The 17,963-nt window shown below is 41.2% G+C and overlaps 1 protein-coding gene across 5 annotated transcripts in view; it reads left to right on the plus strand.

The window, feature by feature from the left end:
- The window catches only part of LOC120561851 (proprotein convertase subtilisin/kexin type 4-like), a 271,064-nt gene that overhangs the window by 144,310 nt on the left and 108,791 nt on the right, over window positions 1-17,963 (plus strand). For all 5 annotated transcript variants that reach the window (XM_039805152.1, XM_039805150.1, XM_039805148.1 and 2 more), the window contains 3 exons: window positions 11,428-11,465; window positions 12,759-12,838; window positions 14,242-14,330. In XM_039805152.1, coding sequence (XP_039661086.1) covers window positions 11,428-11,465; window positions 12,759-12,838; window positions 14,242-14,330 — 207 coding nt within the window. The remainder of the gene's footprint in view (window positions 1-11,427; window positions 11,466-12,758; window positions 12,839-14,241; window positions 14,331-17,963) is intronic.

The following is a 17,963-nucleotide window of genomic DNA, read 5'->3' on the forward strand; positions in this document are numbered from 1 at the left end:
AACAACACACCCCCACTTGCATTTTTTAACACAGTGCTGATTGCTGTCTGATTGCCTGGTTACAATGATTTTTATTTATTATTATTTATTTTTATTTTTATAAAACTGTGAAAATTGACCATATCTCAAAAAACAAAAACAAAAAAAACATAATAGCCCATGAGTAAGATTAGGGCTGAGTAGCTATCGTAGAAGATAGATAGATGGATAGATGGATACTGTAGATATATTTATTAGTTTCTCTAGATAGATTTGTCTTTTTAGGTCTGCTGTAATTCCATTCAACACCACACTGACGCTACCCAGGTATATATTTAAAATAAAACACATTTATTTAAAATGTAAATGTAATAACATGAAACGTGTGTAACACAAATGTTGGAAGCCTTTCTATTTTTCCCTGTGGATGTTTGTAAATCCATTCATTTGCTTCTGACCAGCTGATGGAAACTCACCTTCATGATTCATATTTTCGCATCCACTTTGTGCGGCATTTCCAAAGGTTGTGTGATATTTATAATAAAAAAAGTTTTAAAAAAAAGTGGGGGATAATGTAGCCAAGGGGTTAAAGTAGAATCTTAAATGTTCACTACTGGTGTTCCCGCTGTATGTTCTTCCATATTCTGCCCTCAGTCCCTCTTCTTTAATGTTTGCCTTAGTATCATCTAGATTTACTGTCACTTAGTCCTGCTGCTCTTCATGCTCCTTATTATCTCTTTCTTGCTCTTGTTTTTCCCTCTGGTCTCTTTTTAACCTCACCTAGCCCTATAATTTCTCTGCTCTCTCTCCATTATTGTCTCTACTTTTCTCTCTGCCTCTCTCTCTCTCTCTCTCTCTCCTCCGCTCTGTCATCTCCTCTCCCCTTCTCCCTAACACACCCAGATACGACAGAACACCACCGATAGTTAATAATTCCCTAATTTCCGCTCTTCACGGTATGTACAAGGTGTCGCAGATAACCTGATTTATCAGACGGCTATTAGAATGTGAATCAGGGGTATTAAAGCAATGGACATTAACTTGCACATTGTTTAAACAACGCCACGGGACTAATGGATTTCAAAATGAATTTGTCAACACCTTTCTCCGTGAATATAATTAGTCAAATGAGAGCAAAGCAGTGGAGGAGACCAGAGGAGCAGTTGGGAAGTAGTTTAGTTGGAAGAAAGGGAAGTCATAAACACAGACACTGCAGCGGGGAGCTATGAATGTAATAGATAGAGAACCGTACCCTGGGTTCTGCGACTATGATGTGTGTGTGTTGAGTGATGCTGATGGAGACAGATGGGATTACTAGTGGATATGTCAACTACTGAGAGAAAATCGCCTCCTTTTTCCCCCAAGGTTACTTCATTTTATGAAAAAGTAACAACTTATTAGACATGCTGAATATATATATATCACCGGAGTGTTGGCCTTACGTTCTGGGACTGACATTCAGTATTGTTGCCTGTACTTTGATTTTTCAAGATTTTCAGCATCACAATGAATGAATGGTTACAAGCAGAAGCAGGAGAGAGGATAATAGTTTTCACAGGAAGTCAAAACAAAACAAAGAAAGTATTTCTGATGAGGTCTGTGAGTTATCCAGAGAAACAGGGACATTGTTTTTAGTAACACAAATTGATGTTGAATTTTGTAAAAAAAAAAAAGTGTTTTTCTTATTTTCTTCAAATGCCACAAATCTTAAATGTACTGGGGTGGAGGCAGTATTGCTGCACATGAAACACCCAAGAAACAAGATTTAGGTGTTGAGACAAAGTCCCTAACAAATGGAATGCATCATTAGATATACATTTGAAGTCAATGGCCAATATACATTCACAAGTGAATTTGACATTTCTGGGGCGCCTGGGTAGCTCACCTGGTTGACCTGCGCCCATGTACAGAGGCGCCGTCCTCGAAGCACTGGCCGCGGGTTTGATTCTGACCTGCGGCCCTTTGCTGTATGTCATTCCACCTCTCTCTTCACTTTCAAGACTTTAGCTATCCTATCAAATAAAGTCCTAAATAAATGCCCAAAAAATAATCTAACGTGAAACGCAAGTAGCTTTGTGGGCGGATCTCGGCCGCTGTTGCTATTTTACCGGCGAGATAAATGACTCTTGCGCCCGACGCAAATCTAAAATGGGTTGGTCTGAAGTAGCTAGGTGTGTTTTGGGCGTAACGTGCAATAAACCAATCAGAGCATCATCTCACATTCCCTTTAAGAGCAGGGCGCTTGTTCCATGGCGGATGGCTATTATGACGGCGGATTTGCCTGGCGCACGCCAGCGGGAGCTGTCCGGGATACAGCAAAGTAATAAATGCCCGTCTTGACCGGGTGGCGAGGTTGCTGCGGCCTCTCGGGCGCATCTCCTCAAGTCTGGAGAGGATTGCTGCAGCCATGGAGCGTGGGCCTCCAAACGCACCACCTGCTCCTGTTGTACCCCTTCCTCCTCCCCCCACTCCATCTCCGTCCACCCGCTCCACCAGGAGTGCATTGCGCATTACTCCCGGACCAGATCCCGCCGGAGTGTCCAATCCCACCGTAGTTCAACATCACGTCTCCTTAAGTCCTCTAATATTTCCTCATTTATGTCATCAACACATCCATGATTCATGGAAATGTGTAAAACACAACAAGCATGCTGCAACTTTTTGAGGACTGTACTGTAAAGTGCCTGCAAAGTGTATGTGCGTTGTGCGCACGCTACATTATGGCCAAGCATGCGCCCCTAAAATAGCATCTGAATAACGCGCTACTGTCTTTAGACCAGGTTTTTCCTGGTCTGTGGCGGAATTGTTTTCTGAAACTGCAAAATAGCACCAGGGAACGTTTGCGCCTGAACCGCCTCCGCGAACGCAAATACCTTCCCTAATTTACCGACGTGCGTCTGTGGAGGGAAAAGTCCGCTGTGCGTCGGGTGCAAAATAGGAATGATACATGCGTCGTGTACAAAGGCAATTGCGCTGAGTGCAAGATAGGGCCCATAGTGTTTAAAGACGGATGACGGAGCCAGGATTTGACACAGCCACATCTAGTGTGTTTTGTTTTTACTTTTGAAAAGAGTAATACTGAGGGCCATATCTCGCACCCGGCACAGCGCAGCGCAAAACCCGACACAAGTGTCTTTGCTAGTTAAAGAGTTAGGCAGTTGTCAGTTTCCCGTCCAGCGCCTGCGTTGTTTAAATAGTAAATGCACCTGCGCCAATCTGTGGCCCATGGGCGTGCTGGTCTTACAGGGAGGTGTGTTTAGGGCTGGGCGAAATGGATACATTCAAATATCACGATATTTTTGACCAAATCTTTCGATATCGATACTGCAACAATATTGTAGTGTTGACTATTGGTGCCTTCACAAAATATTTACACAATGAGATTTTTGATAAATAATCATCAGTAACGTGGATAATAGAACAGTTACAACAGTCTGTAAGTTCAGAAAATGACATCACTTTAGTGTAATGCAGCCTTTCAAACCAGGAAAAGACAATACTTATATTATGATATCCAAAATCTAAGACAATATCTAGTCTCATATCACGATATTGATATATTGCCCAGCTCTAGGTGTGTTCAGGTGCATTCTGGGAGTATTGCTATCTTGAGACAGCGGGAAGTGATCGGGCCATTGACCAACAAAAACCTGGTCTAAAGTCAATAACGCAGCATTTCATTGTTATTTTAACAGCAAATTGGTAAAATGCTCCTAGGCTCGTGCACAGCACGTGCACACTATGCTTGTTACACACACAGGGACGCAGCACACACACATGCAGAAGATTACAAATAAAAATATTACGGTGCAAATCCTCCATCATAATAGCAATGCGCCAAGGTCCAAACGCGCCTGGCTTTTAAAGGGAATGGGAGATGATCTCTGATTGGTTGATTGCATGTTACACCCAGAACACACCTATGAATTAATGAAGACACTAAGTACAACCCTTTTCAACCAGGCGCCCGGTGCACAGACCCTTTTTTTCGCCGGCAAACTAGCAGAAGTGGATTTGGACACGCCCTGAACACACCTGCGCCAGGCGCTTCACGCCATGCTCTTAGATCGTTAAAATAGGGCCCTAAAGCTCTTTGCATACGTCATGAAATGCGTTAATCTGTACTAATTCAGGACAATTGGCGCTTGGAGTCAACCTGTCACTTTTTTGGGTTGAGTACCAAGAAATGTTTAAGTTGTCCTCACTGACTGACAGAAAATGTTTAACTTGCAGGTAAAAAAAGTTTATTATGAATTTCAGTAGTAATAACAGTAATGTAGCAGCTGAAAGCACACTGAAACCCACACGCCGTGTAAAACAAAGATTTCTCTAAAGTGGAGATCGCCATTGCAGGAAGCGTTTCAATGAACTTAAGTCCCAATGCACACACACTTCCTCTGCCACCTCCAGCTTCGTGTCTGGGTCCACCGCAGGAGGAGAGCCGGCTGCTGGGCAGACAGGGCAGCGGGGTGTGGTGAGGGGGCGGTGAATGCGTGCCGCTTGAATACTAATGCCCCACTTTAGAAGTCAACCTCTTCTCCATCCTCACATACCCTCTGCTCTGTCCCGCTCTCTCCCTGCATCTTTTCCTCGCCGTCATTTCCCTTCAGTCTTCTCTTATACGCCTTCTCTCATTTATTTAGTTCTCACCTCCCCCACTGCTCTAAACAGTCATTTTCTCCATCTCTCTTCTTTCTCCAACTTGTCTACTCTGTCTTCTCACTCCTGTCCTCGTCTTCTTTCCTCCCTGTGCCAGGCTTTCCATCACCCACGCTCTTTCTACATCCTTGCATCAAACCTTCCGCCCCGTATCCCTCATCAAACTGTCTTCTCCCCAAGATCTCTCTCTCTTTGCCGTTCACTTTTCAAACCCACACAAACACAAGTACACACACATCCTTGACAAAGCCAGCTAATTACAGGCAAGTGTTCACTCCAGCCCTTCTTAAATACCGAGCTGATTAATGAGACGGAGGTGTAGGGCCAGGAAGTCTCACCCTCTGCGGGTGGTGATACACACCCCTGTCTCTCTGCAGCTCTCTCACACACACACACACACACACACACACACACACACACACACACACACACACACACACACACACACACACACACACACACACACACACATTTCCTTTTCTTTTTCACACTTGCAAACACAAATGATCAGCCATGTGCAGCTTCATTACAGAAATATTGCTATCAGTTTTTTATGGCTTACCTCCTCCCTCATGTGTCTCCTACTCCACTTTTCAGTAGCAGCCTGTCGATTTTTTTTCTCAATTGTTTTGTACAGTAACTCCTACTGAGAAGAGCTAAGCGGCGAGAGCCAGCCGGGGGCCCCCAGGTGTGGCGGGGGCCTCCTCTGAAGTGATGTCGGCTCATTGTCTCAGCGGCAGCTCAGGCACGACTCACCGTCGGCTCAAAATGGCCTCCGACACATCTCTGTGGCTGATTTGTGTGTGTGTTTGACCCCGAAGACCGGCGTGAATGCTGTGGGAGCAAAGAGATAGAGTGCAGCTGCTGCTGCTGAATGCTGACACACATGCAGAGCAGCAAACACGCACACTCACACACACACACACACACCTGCACAATCACAATCTAGACTGGGTCAGCCAGGTTCAAAGCATTTGTATTCATGGAAGCTTTTGCATTGGCTTCACCACCTACAGTGTTTCATCTAACTGTGGGACGTGGCTTTCTACTTTCACACTCAGAAGACCTTGGACTGTGTTGGAGTGTGTTTATGGCTGTATATTTGGCAGTATGGCGCTACCTGAGTGAATGCACCTGACTGAATTCATTTTTTCCACTCAGATCACCCTTGTAAATACTTGAAGGTGCAGTGTTTTGATGCTCAAATTGACCCCTTGTGACACACCACCTCTGAGCAGACGTGCTCATGCTGTGCACGTGTCAGTCCCGATCCAAATACATATCTGTCCACTGCAGAGAAGCGCGCACAAACAGATGTACGTGCCAAGCCATTGAGATCTTCCATAGTGTAGTTAGGCAGAGATGTCATATAACAACTACGTACACATATCAAATGTACCATTCATAGGAGAAATAATTAGGAAAATTATCTACTGTACCAACTACTTTATCAATTTAAATACTGTAAAATATGTAATATATCATCAGCTATCATCATGAGGTACTCACGTCCAAACAAGATATTGAAAAGTTAATCGGTACATTTATCTCAAGTAGAGCTGCAAAGATTAAGCGATTAGTTGTCAACTATTAAATTAATCACCAACTTTTTTGATAATTGATTCATCAGTTTGAGTAATTTTTTATGAAAATGAAATTCTCTGATTCCAGCTTCTTAAATGTGAGTATTTTCTAGTGTCTTCTCTCCTCTGTGACAGTAAACTGAATTGTTGTGGACAAAACAAGACAGTTGAGGACGTCACCTTGGGCTTTGGGAAACGCTGATCGACATTTTTTTTCCTTTTCTGACATTTTATGGACCAAACAACTGATCGTTTAATCAAGAAAATAATTGTTAGGTGCAGCCCTAATCTCAAGCAGGTCAGACTATTGTAACACTCTTTTCAGGTATTCATTCATTCATTCAAAATGCAGCTGCCGGACTTCTAGCCAAAACAAAGACATATGAACAAATTAGACCCATTCTAAGGTTTCTGCATTGGTTAAAAAAAAAAACTTACTTATGCACTTTAATATACAATAGAAAAAAATCTCAGAATGAAATAGCACAATGTGGTTGTGTCAACATAAAACACAGCGCTTTCAAGCCGGAGAGTTAACTTTGCAGGGAAAAGAAAATATTTTCACCCAGGAAACGCTCGATCATTCCTCTGGAGTGTTTTAACCACAATCTTTTTCCTAAACTTAACTAGTCATTTTGGTGCCTAAACTTAACTGTCAGCAACGCATGACGCTCACCTTTTCTGGCTAAACTCCACTACCACGGCCCCTGAAAGGGCCGTCATCTGGCGGTGCCTGTACCCGGCTCACAGTCACCTGTTGGCGGCTAAACAACTGCCGCTGGTAGCCAGCGTGCCGGAGCTCTGCAGCGGCTAAATACAACCAGCAACTGCCACTCGGATTTTATCGTTCTATCGCACTACAGACTGTTCACATCACAGCGCTTTACTAATATAACACCTAAAATACTTCTATTTTAGGTATATAATGAAATGAATAATGTATAATGGAAGTAGCTTTGATACATTTTGTCCCCACCCTCCGGTAAAAGTGAAAATGAAAAGGTTTGTTTTTTATTATTCCAGTTTTTAAATCATAGTTGCTATCTATTTCTCTCCACAGCGTCGTTTACTCCTCCGCCAGGCTGCGTAAGACGCGTTCATATCTTATTTATTTGGCTGGACCTCTTCACATCTCCCCATTTGCGCTGCTTCACACACTTTATTTGCTTACTTGCATAGTTAAAGAAAATAAAACTGTCTTAAAATACATCCATGAATAAAACCAACCGCATTCCAATTCTAACAACACATTTCCGTTTTATGCTGGTTAGGATAGGAACTTTTTTTAAAAGCCAGGCCTTGTTTGTGGTAGTGGACACCTTCTACTTTTACTAAAGTAAATATGTCTCTGGTTATTTGTACTTTTATTTAAGTACTGAGATTCAGTACTTCCTCCACCGCGGCTCCGACAATCTCTCCCAGGAGGTGCACAGGAAGTGTCATGTCCTTATATGGGAATTTGCGGGGCGTTTTCTTATGCTAATTAGGAACAACTGGCACGCGCTTTCAGTTAAGAAGACGTGGGATTCATCAATCCTAAGAACACAGGTGTGAACAATTCTGCTGTTTAAGAACACGTCATGAATCCGACGTAGACTTTTCTTAGGAACCTTCTTAAGAACATATTTAAGAGAAAACTTAGGAAGATATTGGTGAATGAGGCCCAATGTTTTTTAATCCTTTTTTTGTAAGACACTGCCACTGCATATAAAATGTGCTTTAAAAAAATAAACTGGCTTGCCTGTTATCCCATTGATGTGATTATCAACACACCACATGTTATCATCGTTACTAGTGTCACACACTGAGTAACAGAGTGACACACTCTCAGTCTAAAGTGGGTTTGGTTGTTCCCTCCTGAGCCGCTTGATGTAAATTCACAAAGATGTCTCCATCACAAACTTGCAGAAGGGATGGTGTCACGTTTTAAACGCTGAGGCGACTCCGTGTGGTCGTCTTTGTGTTCTGAAACACACACACACATGGAGGCACAAGAACATAGGGCTGGGCGATATGGAGAAAATCAGATATCACGATATTCTTGACCAGATACCTCGATATCGATATTGCGGCGATATTCTAGGGTTGACAATTGGTGCTCTAACAAAATATCTTCACACTTAGATTTTAGATAAATAATCATCAGTAATGTGGACATAATGTCTAAGTGGGGAAAAGACAAATAATAGAACAGCTAGAACAGTCTGGTAAGTTCACCAGTAATGCTTTACTGTGATGCACCCTTTAAAATCTGAAAAAGACAACACTTATGTCATATCACGATATTACGATATCCAAAATCTAAGACGATATCTAGTCTCATATCATGATATCGATATTATATTGATATATTGCCAAGCCCTGCAAGAACATGTGTGAATGCACACTAAGGCGTCTTTCTTATAATTGAGTTGAAACAAAGATTAACTCTTAATAAAGCAGCCTCCTTTGCCTCCTGCAGACAAGCAATTCTTTTCACGTAACGGCAGACATCCAATGTTTGTAGAGTTGCATTTATGTACTGAGGAGACGCTCACCTGAACTGGAAAAGAAGTTAATTCCAAAGGAGTTTTAATCTTATTTTCAGTTCATTCTCAGCCTGAGAGGTTCTCCCTAATTGGTGATTAGACTTGGTTACATTTGTGTTCGCTGCGATATGTACAGGGGAACATTAAAGGGTTGGTTCACCAACATGACAAAATAATTTTCCCACTTATCCTCAGTTGTATCTAACCATTCAAATTCAATCAATCATCTCCAATGGCATTTTGTTTGTACTTTTAAAGATTATTTGGAAAATATATCTGACATTTCATAACTCTTTAATGAATCACTTGAATTCAATATGAAGACATCATATTGCCCCATAGTGCAGTATCACTCAGTACACCTCTTTAGATCAAAAGACCAAAAAACCGGCCCAGCATGCTCGCTTGGCCTTGTGTTCATAGTGGAAATCCAACTTGGCTCAGGCAAGGACTAAAAGTTGTCCAGAGAGCCCTTTCTTTTGGTCCCTTGAGAATATATATATATATATATATATATATATATATATATATATATATATATATATATATATATATATATATATAAAAATCAACCATAGATGATAGAAACATAAAATTGCAGTTGAAAACGTGTGTACGTTCAAAATTCCCATTTATTGCCAGATTTTTTGAAAGCAACACTATGTAACTTTTTCCACTTCAGTCCCCCTACTGGTTGTCTCATTGGAACTACAGCTCGTGCTAAAAGTTACATAGTGTTGCTTTAAATGTGGCCCGCATCAGACGTATGAACTGAGCATGGCCTGAAAGTGACACGCATGCGCAAAAGAGTAATAAAACGTCACATGCCGCACCCTGTTTAAATGCTTATTAAAATAAACTCCTGAATGTATTAAGAGAACCAAGGAGATGTAATTATTATGTTGTGCTACCAGCTACCACTAGCTACGAACTGATAGCTGGCAGTTTGGGAACAGAGACATTAATAACGTTACAGGCTTTACAGCATATGAATTACAGCCATTATATCCATTATGACAGCTACAGGAACTCAGGAGAACTTTCATATGGGCTGCAGGGCGGCTCAGCCGGGCGCAGGGTCTGCTACGTGTTTATTATGCCTAGTTAAATAACTCTGGATTCGGCTATTAGTGCATGTTACAACTTTAAAAACATAATGAATTAAATAAGGACAATTTAAATGTTTGGACTGGTAAGTTAGTAGTATCTCAAAAGAAACTAGAAAATTCCGCAAGAAATTTTGACAGTGTGCCTACTACTTGGTGCTACTACTTTTGACACGGCCTACAGTAAAGAGTCTCCATGATAGGAGGAGGTGTTTGTGTTTGGTTATTCAGAATTTTTGTATTTTTGACGTATCTTTCACCATGTAAAGTCTATGGGAAACCATGGTAGCTCTAGAGTGACGTCAGAGTCGCATGAATTCCCATCTCACTGTCCAGACTGAGGTCGCATTTAAAAATAATCCGATACATATGAAAGTGGCCCAAATCAGAACTGGAAAAGATCGGATGCGATGTGACCTGGGCTGTTCACACTGTCATGAAAAAATCAGATTATGGTCACTTTGGCCTTCAGTCTGACCGTAGCCCTAGAGTTTGATTCCCAGCATTAGTAACTCCAACTAGGGTTAAAATACAGAGAGAAAAACAACCAACCAACCAGCAAAGGAGGATGTGTGTCTGAAGAAGATCCAAAGTGGTGGATGAGGAGAGAATAAAGCATCAGTGGGTTTTATAGAGGACATAGCAAGTTGACCTGGCATGGCATGGCCCAGCACAGCATGGCATGGCATGGCAGGCTCCAATGAGGCTTCACCCACCCAGAGCTCCATCCTGCCTGAGCTCAACACAATCAGGCCTCAACGGCAAAACTGGCTGTAGGTTACCATGACAACCCGGAGGCACGGCCTGCATGGGACAAAGGCTGCCAGGTCCCGTGTGTGTGTGTGTGTGTGTGTGTGTGTGTCTGATTGAGAGAGAGAGAGTGTGAGTGATGTCTGGCAGAGCAGGCACGGCCCTCCTGGGGCCCTCATTCGTTTGTCTTTCGCTGAGACCACAGGAGCCCTGATGCAGCAGAGATGGGGGAGGAGGAGGAGGTGGTGGTTGGGGTGAGGAGAGAGGGGGAGGACGGTGAGGGGGCAAGTGAAAGAAAGGCAACTGATGTGGAAAAAGAGAATGATAAAATATGCAGGAAAAAGTGTGCAGTGAAGGAAATACTAAGAAATCAAACGGATGGTAAAATGAATGCAGTTGAAATTTGAGGGACGAGAGATTATTCTATTCCAGTTTGTTCAGTCACTCATCCATCAGTCAGGTGCAGTACCTCACACAGCAAAGCCTGGATCTTGACAAAATTTGCTTTGAAAAATAGACTTCACCGTTACATTTTGGCAAATTAATTACACCAATTAGTAGGGTACTCAGATTTTCACAGTTTTAATAAGCTGTCTACCACACTGCAAGTTCAAATGACTTGAAACGGCTCTTTCATGGCTCCACAGAAAATAATGAAATGAAATGAATGCACTTAGGCACCAAAACATTAAAACTGTGGAGTTGATTTTTTTAAACTTCTTTGTCCAGAGCATCAAATGTCTCAGTGTTCAGATCATAGTTTGAGTTTTGACAAATTTATAAAAAAAAAATGTTGTCTTTGTTTTTTGTTGTCATTTTCAGGTGTAGATCACACAAACAAGGACCTGAAGAAAAACTTTGTAAGTAAACTCAAAATGAGATGTTTGAACAATAACCGATCACCGCTAAATGTTATTTAAGCTGGGCAGTAAAATATTACCATTCTAGTAGTCTCGCATTGCCAGACCTACCTCCACAGCGCTGCGAAGGAGGGTTTGGCTAGTCCACACAGCATTCTGGGATGGCAGAAACACATGCTGTGGTTTATTGGCATGTCTTTAAACCAATCACAATCGTCATGGGCGGCGCTAGGCGCAACTGTGCCTCTGCAAAAAAGCCTCAGGAAGGAACTTGTTTTGGTGGAACATGTGTACGTTCAAAAGTAGTTTTAGTCGTGCAACAGAAAACTCCGATTGGACAGATAGTCTAGCTAGCTGTCTGGATTTACCCTGCAGAGATCTGAGGAGCAGTTAACCATAGTCCTCACAAATCCACCGGAGGTTAGAACGCCAACACAAAGGAAGAGGAAGGTGAGGGACCTCCGGCCTAAATGAGGGACATCTGGCTGAATTTCCGGTGGCACCGCAGCAATCCCGGAAGTGGAACATTATGTATCTAGACTACCATTCTAGTGATCTCATGTACATTGCATACCAATCCCTGAGATCTACAGTACTGTAGATCTCAGGGATCGGTATGTAATCTCATTTCTAATTCAGTTCTATTTTTATGAGGTCATACTTTCCCATCAGTCCTGTTTGGTTACACAAACATGCTTGGATTTTCATTAGACTGAAATCTGTGTATTGTCTTTCTTTTAAACTGCCCAACTTCTATATTACTTAAAACCTGAGACAATAAAATGTTTGTATAGTGATAAAGCTGTTTTATCCTGTCAGGCTGGTGTTACATTGGCTAGCCATAAAGCATATGTGGAGTGGCAGTGTTGTTTGCTCCTGCCTTGTCATTTATAATCCTATAGGCAGTTTGAAGCACACAGGCCAACTTGTGCTTTGTCAGAGCAGATTGTCTGGCATGGATAAGCCTGGCTGGAGAGAGATAATAATTGCTCTTGTACGGTTTGCTGCCAAGACATCCTCCTCCCGTTATGCCTATATACACTGGCAAACAAGTCATTCAAACATGTTCACTTTTTATGAGGCACACATAAACCACACAGACAGTCACGGGCATCTCCTCAGTGACAGTGATTGCCGTCAGTCAGGAGAAAAATGTTGTCAGACTAATTCAAGTGCCAGTATCACAAGCTTTTCATGGGATTCCTTCATTTCCTGTCATGTCACTGTGATTTTGTGCGTCAACCATTCCATTGTGTTACACTATGTTCCATTTGTTTTCTGTCTGGATTGCAGGAGGCTCTCGCCAGTTTTGACCTGCGTTCTTCACACGGCCTGTCTCATGATCCCATGCCCGTCAGAGATGAGGAGAATAGGTAATGACTGTTGTCCTACCTTTCTTTCTTGGGAGAGTCAATGAACAGACCGATTTAAAGGTACTTCTTGTTGACGGTCGAAGTATTGTCCGACAAAACGGAGGCTATCTCGCCCCTCCCTCCTCCTCATCCCGTCCCCTCCCCCCTCCCTTCCGCGCACTAACCCCCCAACCCCCCCCCCCAAATCCTTCTTGTCTGTTATTGGCTAGAATACTGTTTATGTTTCGTGGTGCAGGTTGGCGCAGTTTTTTTTACAGTGTGTTCAGGGGACAGGCAGCTCGCGGATAGTGAGGAGATGTTTGATGTATGTGACAAAACATGTGTGACATCGCTTAGAGCACCTTTAATTAGCCTGTCTAAAACCCAAAAGAGAAAGTGTAAGAATGGATTAAACAGTGTATTTATCTGCTCTAAAGTAAGATGCAAACATTTTCATGTCCAGGCTAACTAACTTACAGCAGTAACCGAACCCAGTGTTAGGCCACGAAGCATTCCATTAGCTAACATTTTGTAGCATTTTGTGGGGTTACAGGTTACATTTTTGTTAAAAGCCCCATTAATGATGTCATATCCACTGTTTAGTTTTTCCTCGGTGTGGAAGCTGGTCAACTATTTCTGACTAGAGTTTAGGCTAATGTTAGCGGTTCTTTTTATTGGATATGGGGTAGTTTACATTCCAGCAACACAGATAAAAAGTTCACGTTTATGGTTCATAACTTTGCATTTTGAACTAGTTCATGTTTGGTCCAGTTTGGCCTTGGTTTTACAGAACAGGTGTTGTGTCGAAGTCTGTTCCCCGGTCAAACAGTTTTCCCTCCCGTTAAAATGGATGGATCATCTTCAGTAACCGGGTCATGATTTCTGAAAAGACTAGTTGCTGTTGAGTTTTTCAAATGTATTTTTTGGGCACTTTGAGCACCCAAGCCATCTAGTCCATTACATTGGAGAGAAGTCAGACACCTCTACGGCCGATATCTCCAACACTGGGCAACTCACAACAAAACAATCTAGATTGATAAATGGCACTACAGATAAGAGGAAAAAATATATTCTGGGTTTGGGGGTGAACTGTCTGTTTACGAACGGTAAATTTGCCCACTGAAGGATTTGTACTCTCACAATGTAATATTACAAAAGTATGTCATGCAAAAATTCAATAATTTCAGTGCTGTGTATGAACAGGGAATCAGCTGCAGAATGTTTCCCTTGGTTTGAGCTGCAGTTTCCAGTATCTTGGTGTTTGTCTGTACCAGTCTTAAAATCAAAATGTACTGTATGCAATTGTCTGTCCAGGCTTAATTTGGGGGTGTGCTCAGGTCAGCACATCCAAAACAAAGACATCTCACATCTCTGCGTATTGAGTCTCAGTAAGTGGCTGTCATCTTATTCCCCCTCTGTTTCAGTCACGGTACCCGATGTGCAGGGGAAGTTGCCATGGAGGCCAACAACTCCTACTGCGGTGTGGGCATCGCCTTCAATGCCAGGATCGGAGGTGAGGAAAACAATACAGGCTTATCAAGACAGTGGGAGGCAGTGCATTGTGGGTGTGCTGCAGTGGCCAAGACATGGCATTTTCAAAAACGCTTGTCGAGGGCCACTAATTTCTTTTAAAGTAGTCACTATTGTGTGATAATGCAAAAATAAAATGCATAGAAAAATCACTTTGCATTTGGAGAATACTATGAAGCAACTACAATCTAGACAACACATGCTTAACACAAGCATTATTTAATATTATTATTAATAATAAGAAGGTGGATTTGTTTGTGAGGGACAGTGTAGCTTTCTGAATTGATGTAATCAAAATATTAAATAAAGAGGCAGATGACTAACTAATCAATTTTTCACCTTTAATTACCTGAAGTTGATAAAATAAGATTTTTGACAGCATGCCTTGAACCCATATTGAACCTTGAACCTTATATTGCTTTTCCTCAGAAAACAGTTAAACAACATGCATTTCATTTATTCAAAAATTTACGATTCAGACACATTTTTCGCCCACATTATGAAAGGATGACTGTCCAAACATTTTGTTTTGTTTTGTGTTACATAATTTTTTTTAAAAGAAGAAGAAAAAAGAAGCCTTTTACAACTTCGTATGACCTTGCAAATTAAAGTGCTAGTGCCATATTTGGCTTGGATGAAAATTAACATGTTTCATGCTTGTTGGTTGTAAGCATAAGTATTAACGGCAGAAACATTTTGTCTGTGACGGCAGAAACATTTTGTCTGTGGTGCCAAATTACAGCTGAAAGTAGCCTCATCAACTGTGGAGCAAATGTCTGTTTGAAAGCCTTTAAGATGAAGCTTTAGAGAATTGAAGTGATCCTGAATATTTCTTGATAAAGCAAAAGACTGAGAGCATGTCATTTATTTCATGTGAATGTATTTGTATATGTTTGTGTGACAGCAACAGACTACACGGTGACTGGCTGCTATTGAGCCGTGCTGACCCTATTTAACAGCTCATTTTTTAGAGGGAGCTTCAGTAATGGGTTTTTTAGTGTTGGTTGTAACATGGGTGAGGGATGAATGAACCGAATACACGAGATAGCCCATTTTCTGATGTGAAATCAAAGTTTTTTTTATAGGATACTATAAGAGTTCTATAAACCACAAGTTAATGAGGAGTACATGATATGTTTGAGTAAAAGAAATGTCCCACAGCACTCAGATCTGAACACAGCTGTATGAACGATCAGCCAGTGGTGTTATCAGCACCAAATATGGAGCATGAATAGAGGAATCCCTCGGTTGAACTCTGACATTTGAACTCTGCTCTGTGATCTTTAACTCTTGAGCCTTCCTCATTCGTCAGCGGCTGATGAGAGCCTCTTGCAGAATTGACAAAAAGAGGGGAAAGGCAAGACCAGGAATCTCTTTCCAAAGTTAGTCTTAATTTCACCTTGCTGAGTCTATTTGATCCCGACTCATAAACAGAGTCTGGCACACAGGAGATGAAGGTGCGAGACCCAAATGAAAGATGCATGTGGAACTACTGTGTGCTGTGGAGACTCGTGCTTGCTGTTTCACAATGAGGATCGAGTGAGCTTTACCTCTTCTGTCTGTCTCAGTGAATGTTTGTGCTCCGGTTAGATTTGATGTTGTTTTAAAAGTATACTGTACACTACATGAATGTGATGAAGCAACAGAGAGAAGACAGGTTATGCATGATAAACAAGGCTGGAATGGATGTATGTTTATCATTTGAAAAACATTTTGATACATGGAGAGCAGAATATATTAAGACAATAAGAAGAAACATTTGATTTGATTTTACAATACAATCACCTTTCAAACTCATCTGAGAATACTATTCAGTGAAAACTCACAACTACATTTCATGTGAAATCCCCGTCAGTGTATTTTCTTTAGAAAAAGGAAATTTGGACTGCATATAAATGTCTGAAATGATATGACGACATGGAAATGTATTGTATTCAAGAAAGCAAAAGTAATATTTTATTATGTTATTTAGTATTATTATTTTTATTAATTCTAAGTAAATTATCATCTGAAGTCCATAGGAGGAATATCTTTGATAATGCTAAGGGGAGGGGAGTTGGTAAAGACCAAAACAGAGCTAAAAGGGGACTGGGGGCCAGATGTAGATTGCGGCCACTTCAGGCGTATTTGTTTCGCAACGTGTGCGTAAAAGCATGGCGAGGTATGTACAAACAGGCTGCACTGAGGTAAAAACTGCCTGTCCCAGGAACTGAAAATGGCAAAGTGTGCTTTTCCGTGTCATGCATATGCATTCAATTGTGCATCGGGATCATTTCAAACAGTCCTAGCATCAGCAGTGGGAATATCGCAGTCTGCACTCTATCATAGCACCAGTACCTAACGCTTTGCTACAGCGCAATTTACAGTATAGTGGGCGGAGAAAGGCGCTGATTACCCGACGAACTGCAGGTTTGGTAAATACAACGTTAGGGTAAGCTGAAGTATCACAGCGTGCGCTTTCTGCGGGTTGGCCATGGCGCTGAGAACGCTACATTCGCAAATGTCTGTACATCTGGCCCAGAATGTTTCTGATTAGGTACAGTACATTCATCAGAAACACCTCTAAAAATGAATGCTAATGTTGCCATGAATCTGCTGCATGTGTATATGCAACTGTTTGCTAATAAGTTCAAATGAAAAGGTGTAATACTTCAATGTTGTGTTTACAGCAAGCGGCCAATCACTCTGTTGAAGCACATGTCTCACACTTTTGGCTCGAGCCTGTGTGCAATTTTTCAGTAGTGGACTGACAAAACGTTACATAATGTGAAATAATCAATCATTCTAACCACGTGTTATGTGTATGCTACATATTGGGTCATTTTGGCTGCAATTCACAACTTTAATAGCATACTGTACTAAATCAGTGTGACACATTCTATGCTCCCTGGAGGTGAATAGAAGAAAATACTTAACCTCAGCTTTCTTTCACTGTAGCTATTCAGTGATGTTAAAATATAACATTGCATGGCAAACTTGGCTGCTATGGCCACAGTCATATTGCAAGTATTGCAAGCAGTATAGCCATTTCAATGTGTCATAAGCCTTTTTTATGTTCTATTTTACGTTTGTCACTGAGAGTTATGTTATCATATACATGTACAGTATATATATTTATATATATATGTGTATATATACAGTATGTGTGTGTGTGTATATATATATATATATATATATATATATATATACTGCATATGTGTATATTATTTGTGTATTTTATCATTATGTTATCATCAATAGGTGTAAATACTTTCCTTTTTTGTTTTAGAATTCATGTTATGCATACATTTATAAAAAGGCATTAAATGAATGAAACTGTCTTTAACATACATCCAAACACTAATCTACACTTCAGATAATTGGCAAATGAATGAGCTGACACCACGCCACAGGAAAATTAAAGCACATATTATAAATCCATGAGGGTGGATATTGGATATTGTTTCTAAAAGGATTTTTGATTTACTGATAATCCAGCAAAACATCAAAAGCCATTATTTCCAGGAAGATAGTCACAGCTCTACGTTAACTGTGTGTTGGTGGCATATCACATTAACTTTTACAATGTAAAAACACAATCCTTGTGTCTGTTTTGAAGCAGAACCAGAATGAAATA

The sequence above is a fragment of the Perca fluviatilis genome, chromosome 7, assembly GCF_010015445.1.
Source record: "Perca fluviatilis chromosome 7, GENO_Pfluv_1.0, whole genome shotgun sequence".
Taxonomy (NCBI): domain Eukaryota; kingdom Metazoa; phylum Chordata; class Actinopteri; order Perciformes; family Percidae; genus Perca; species Perca fluviatilis.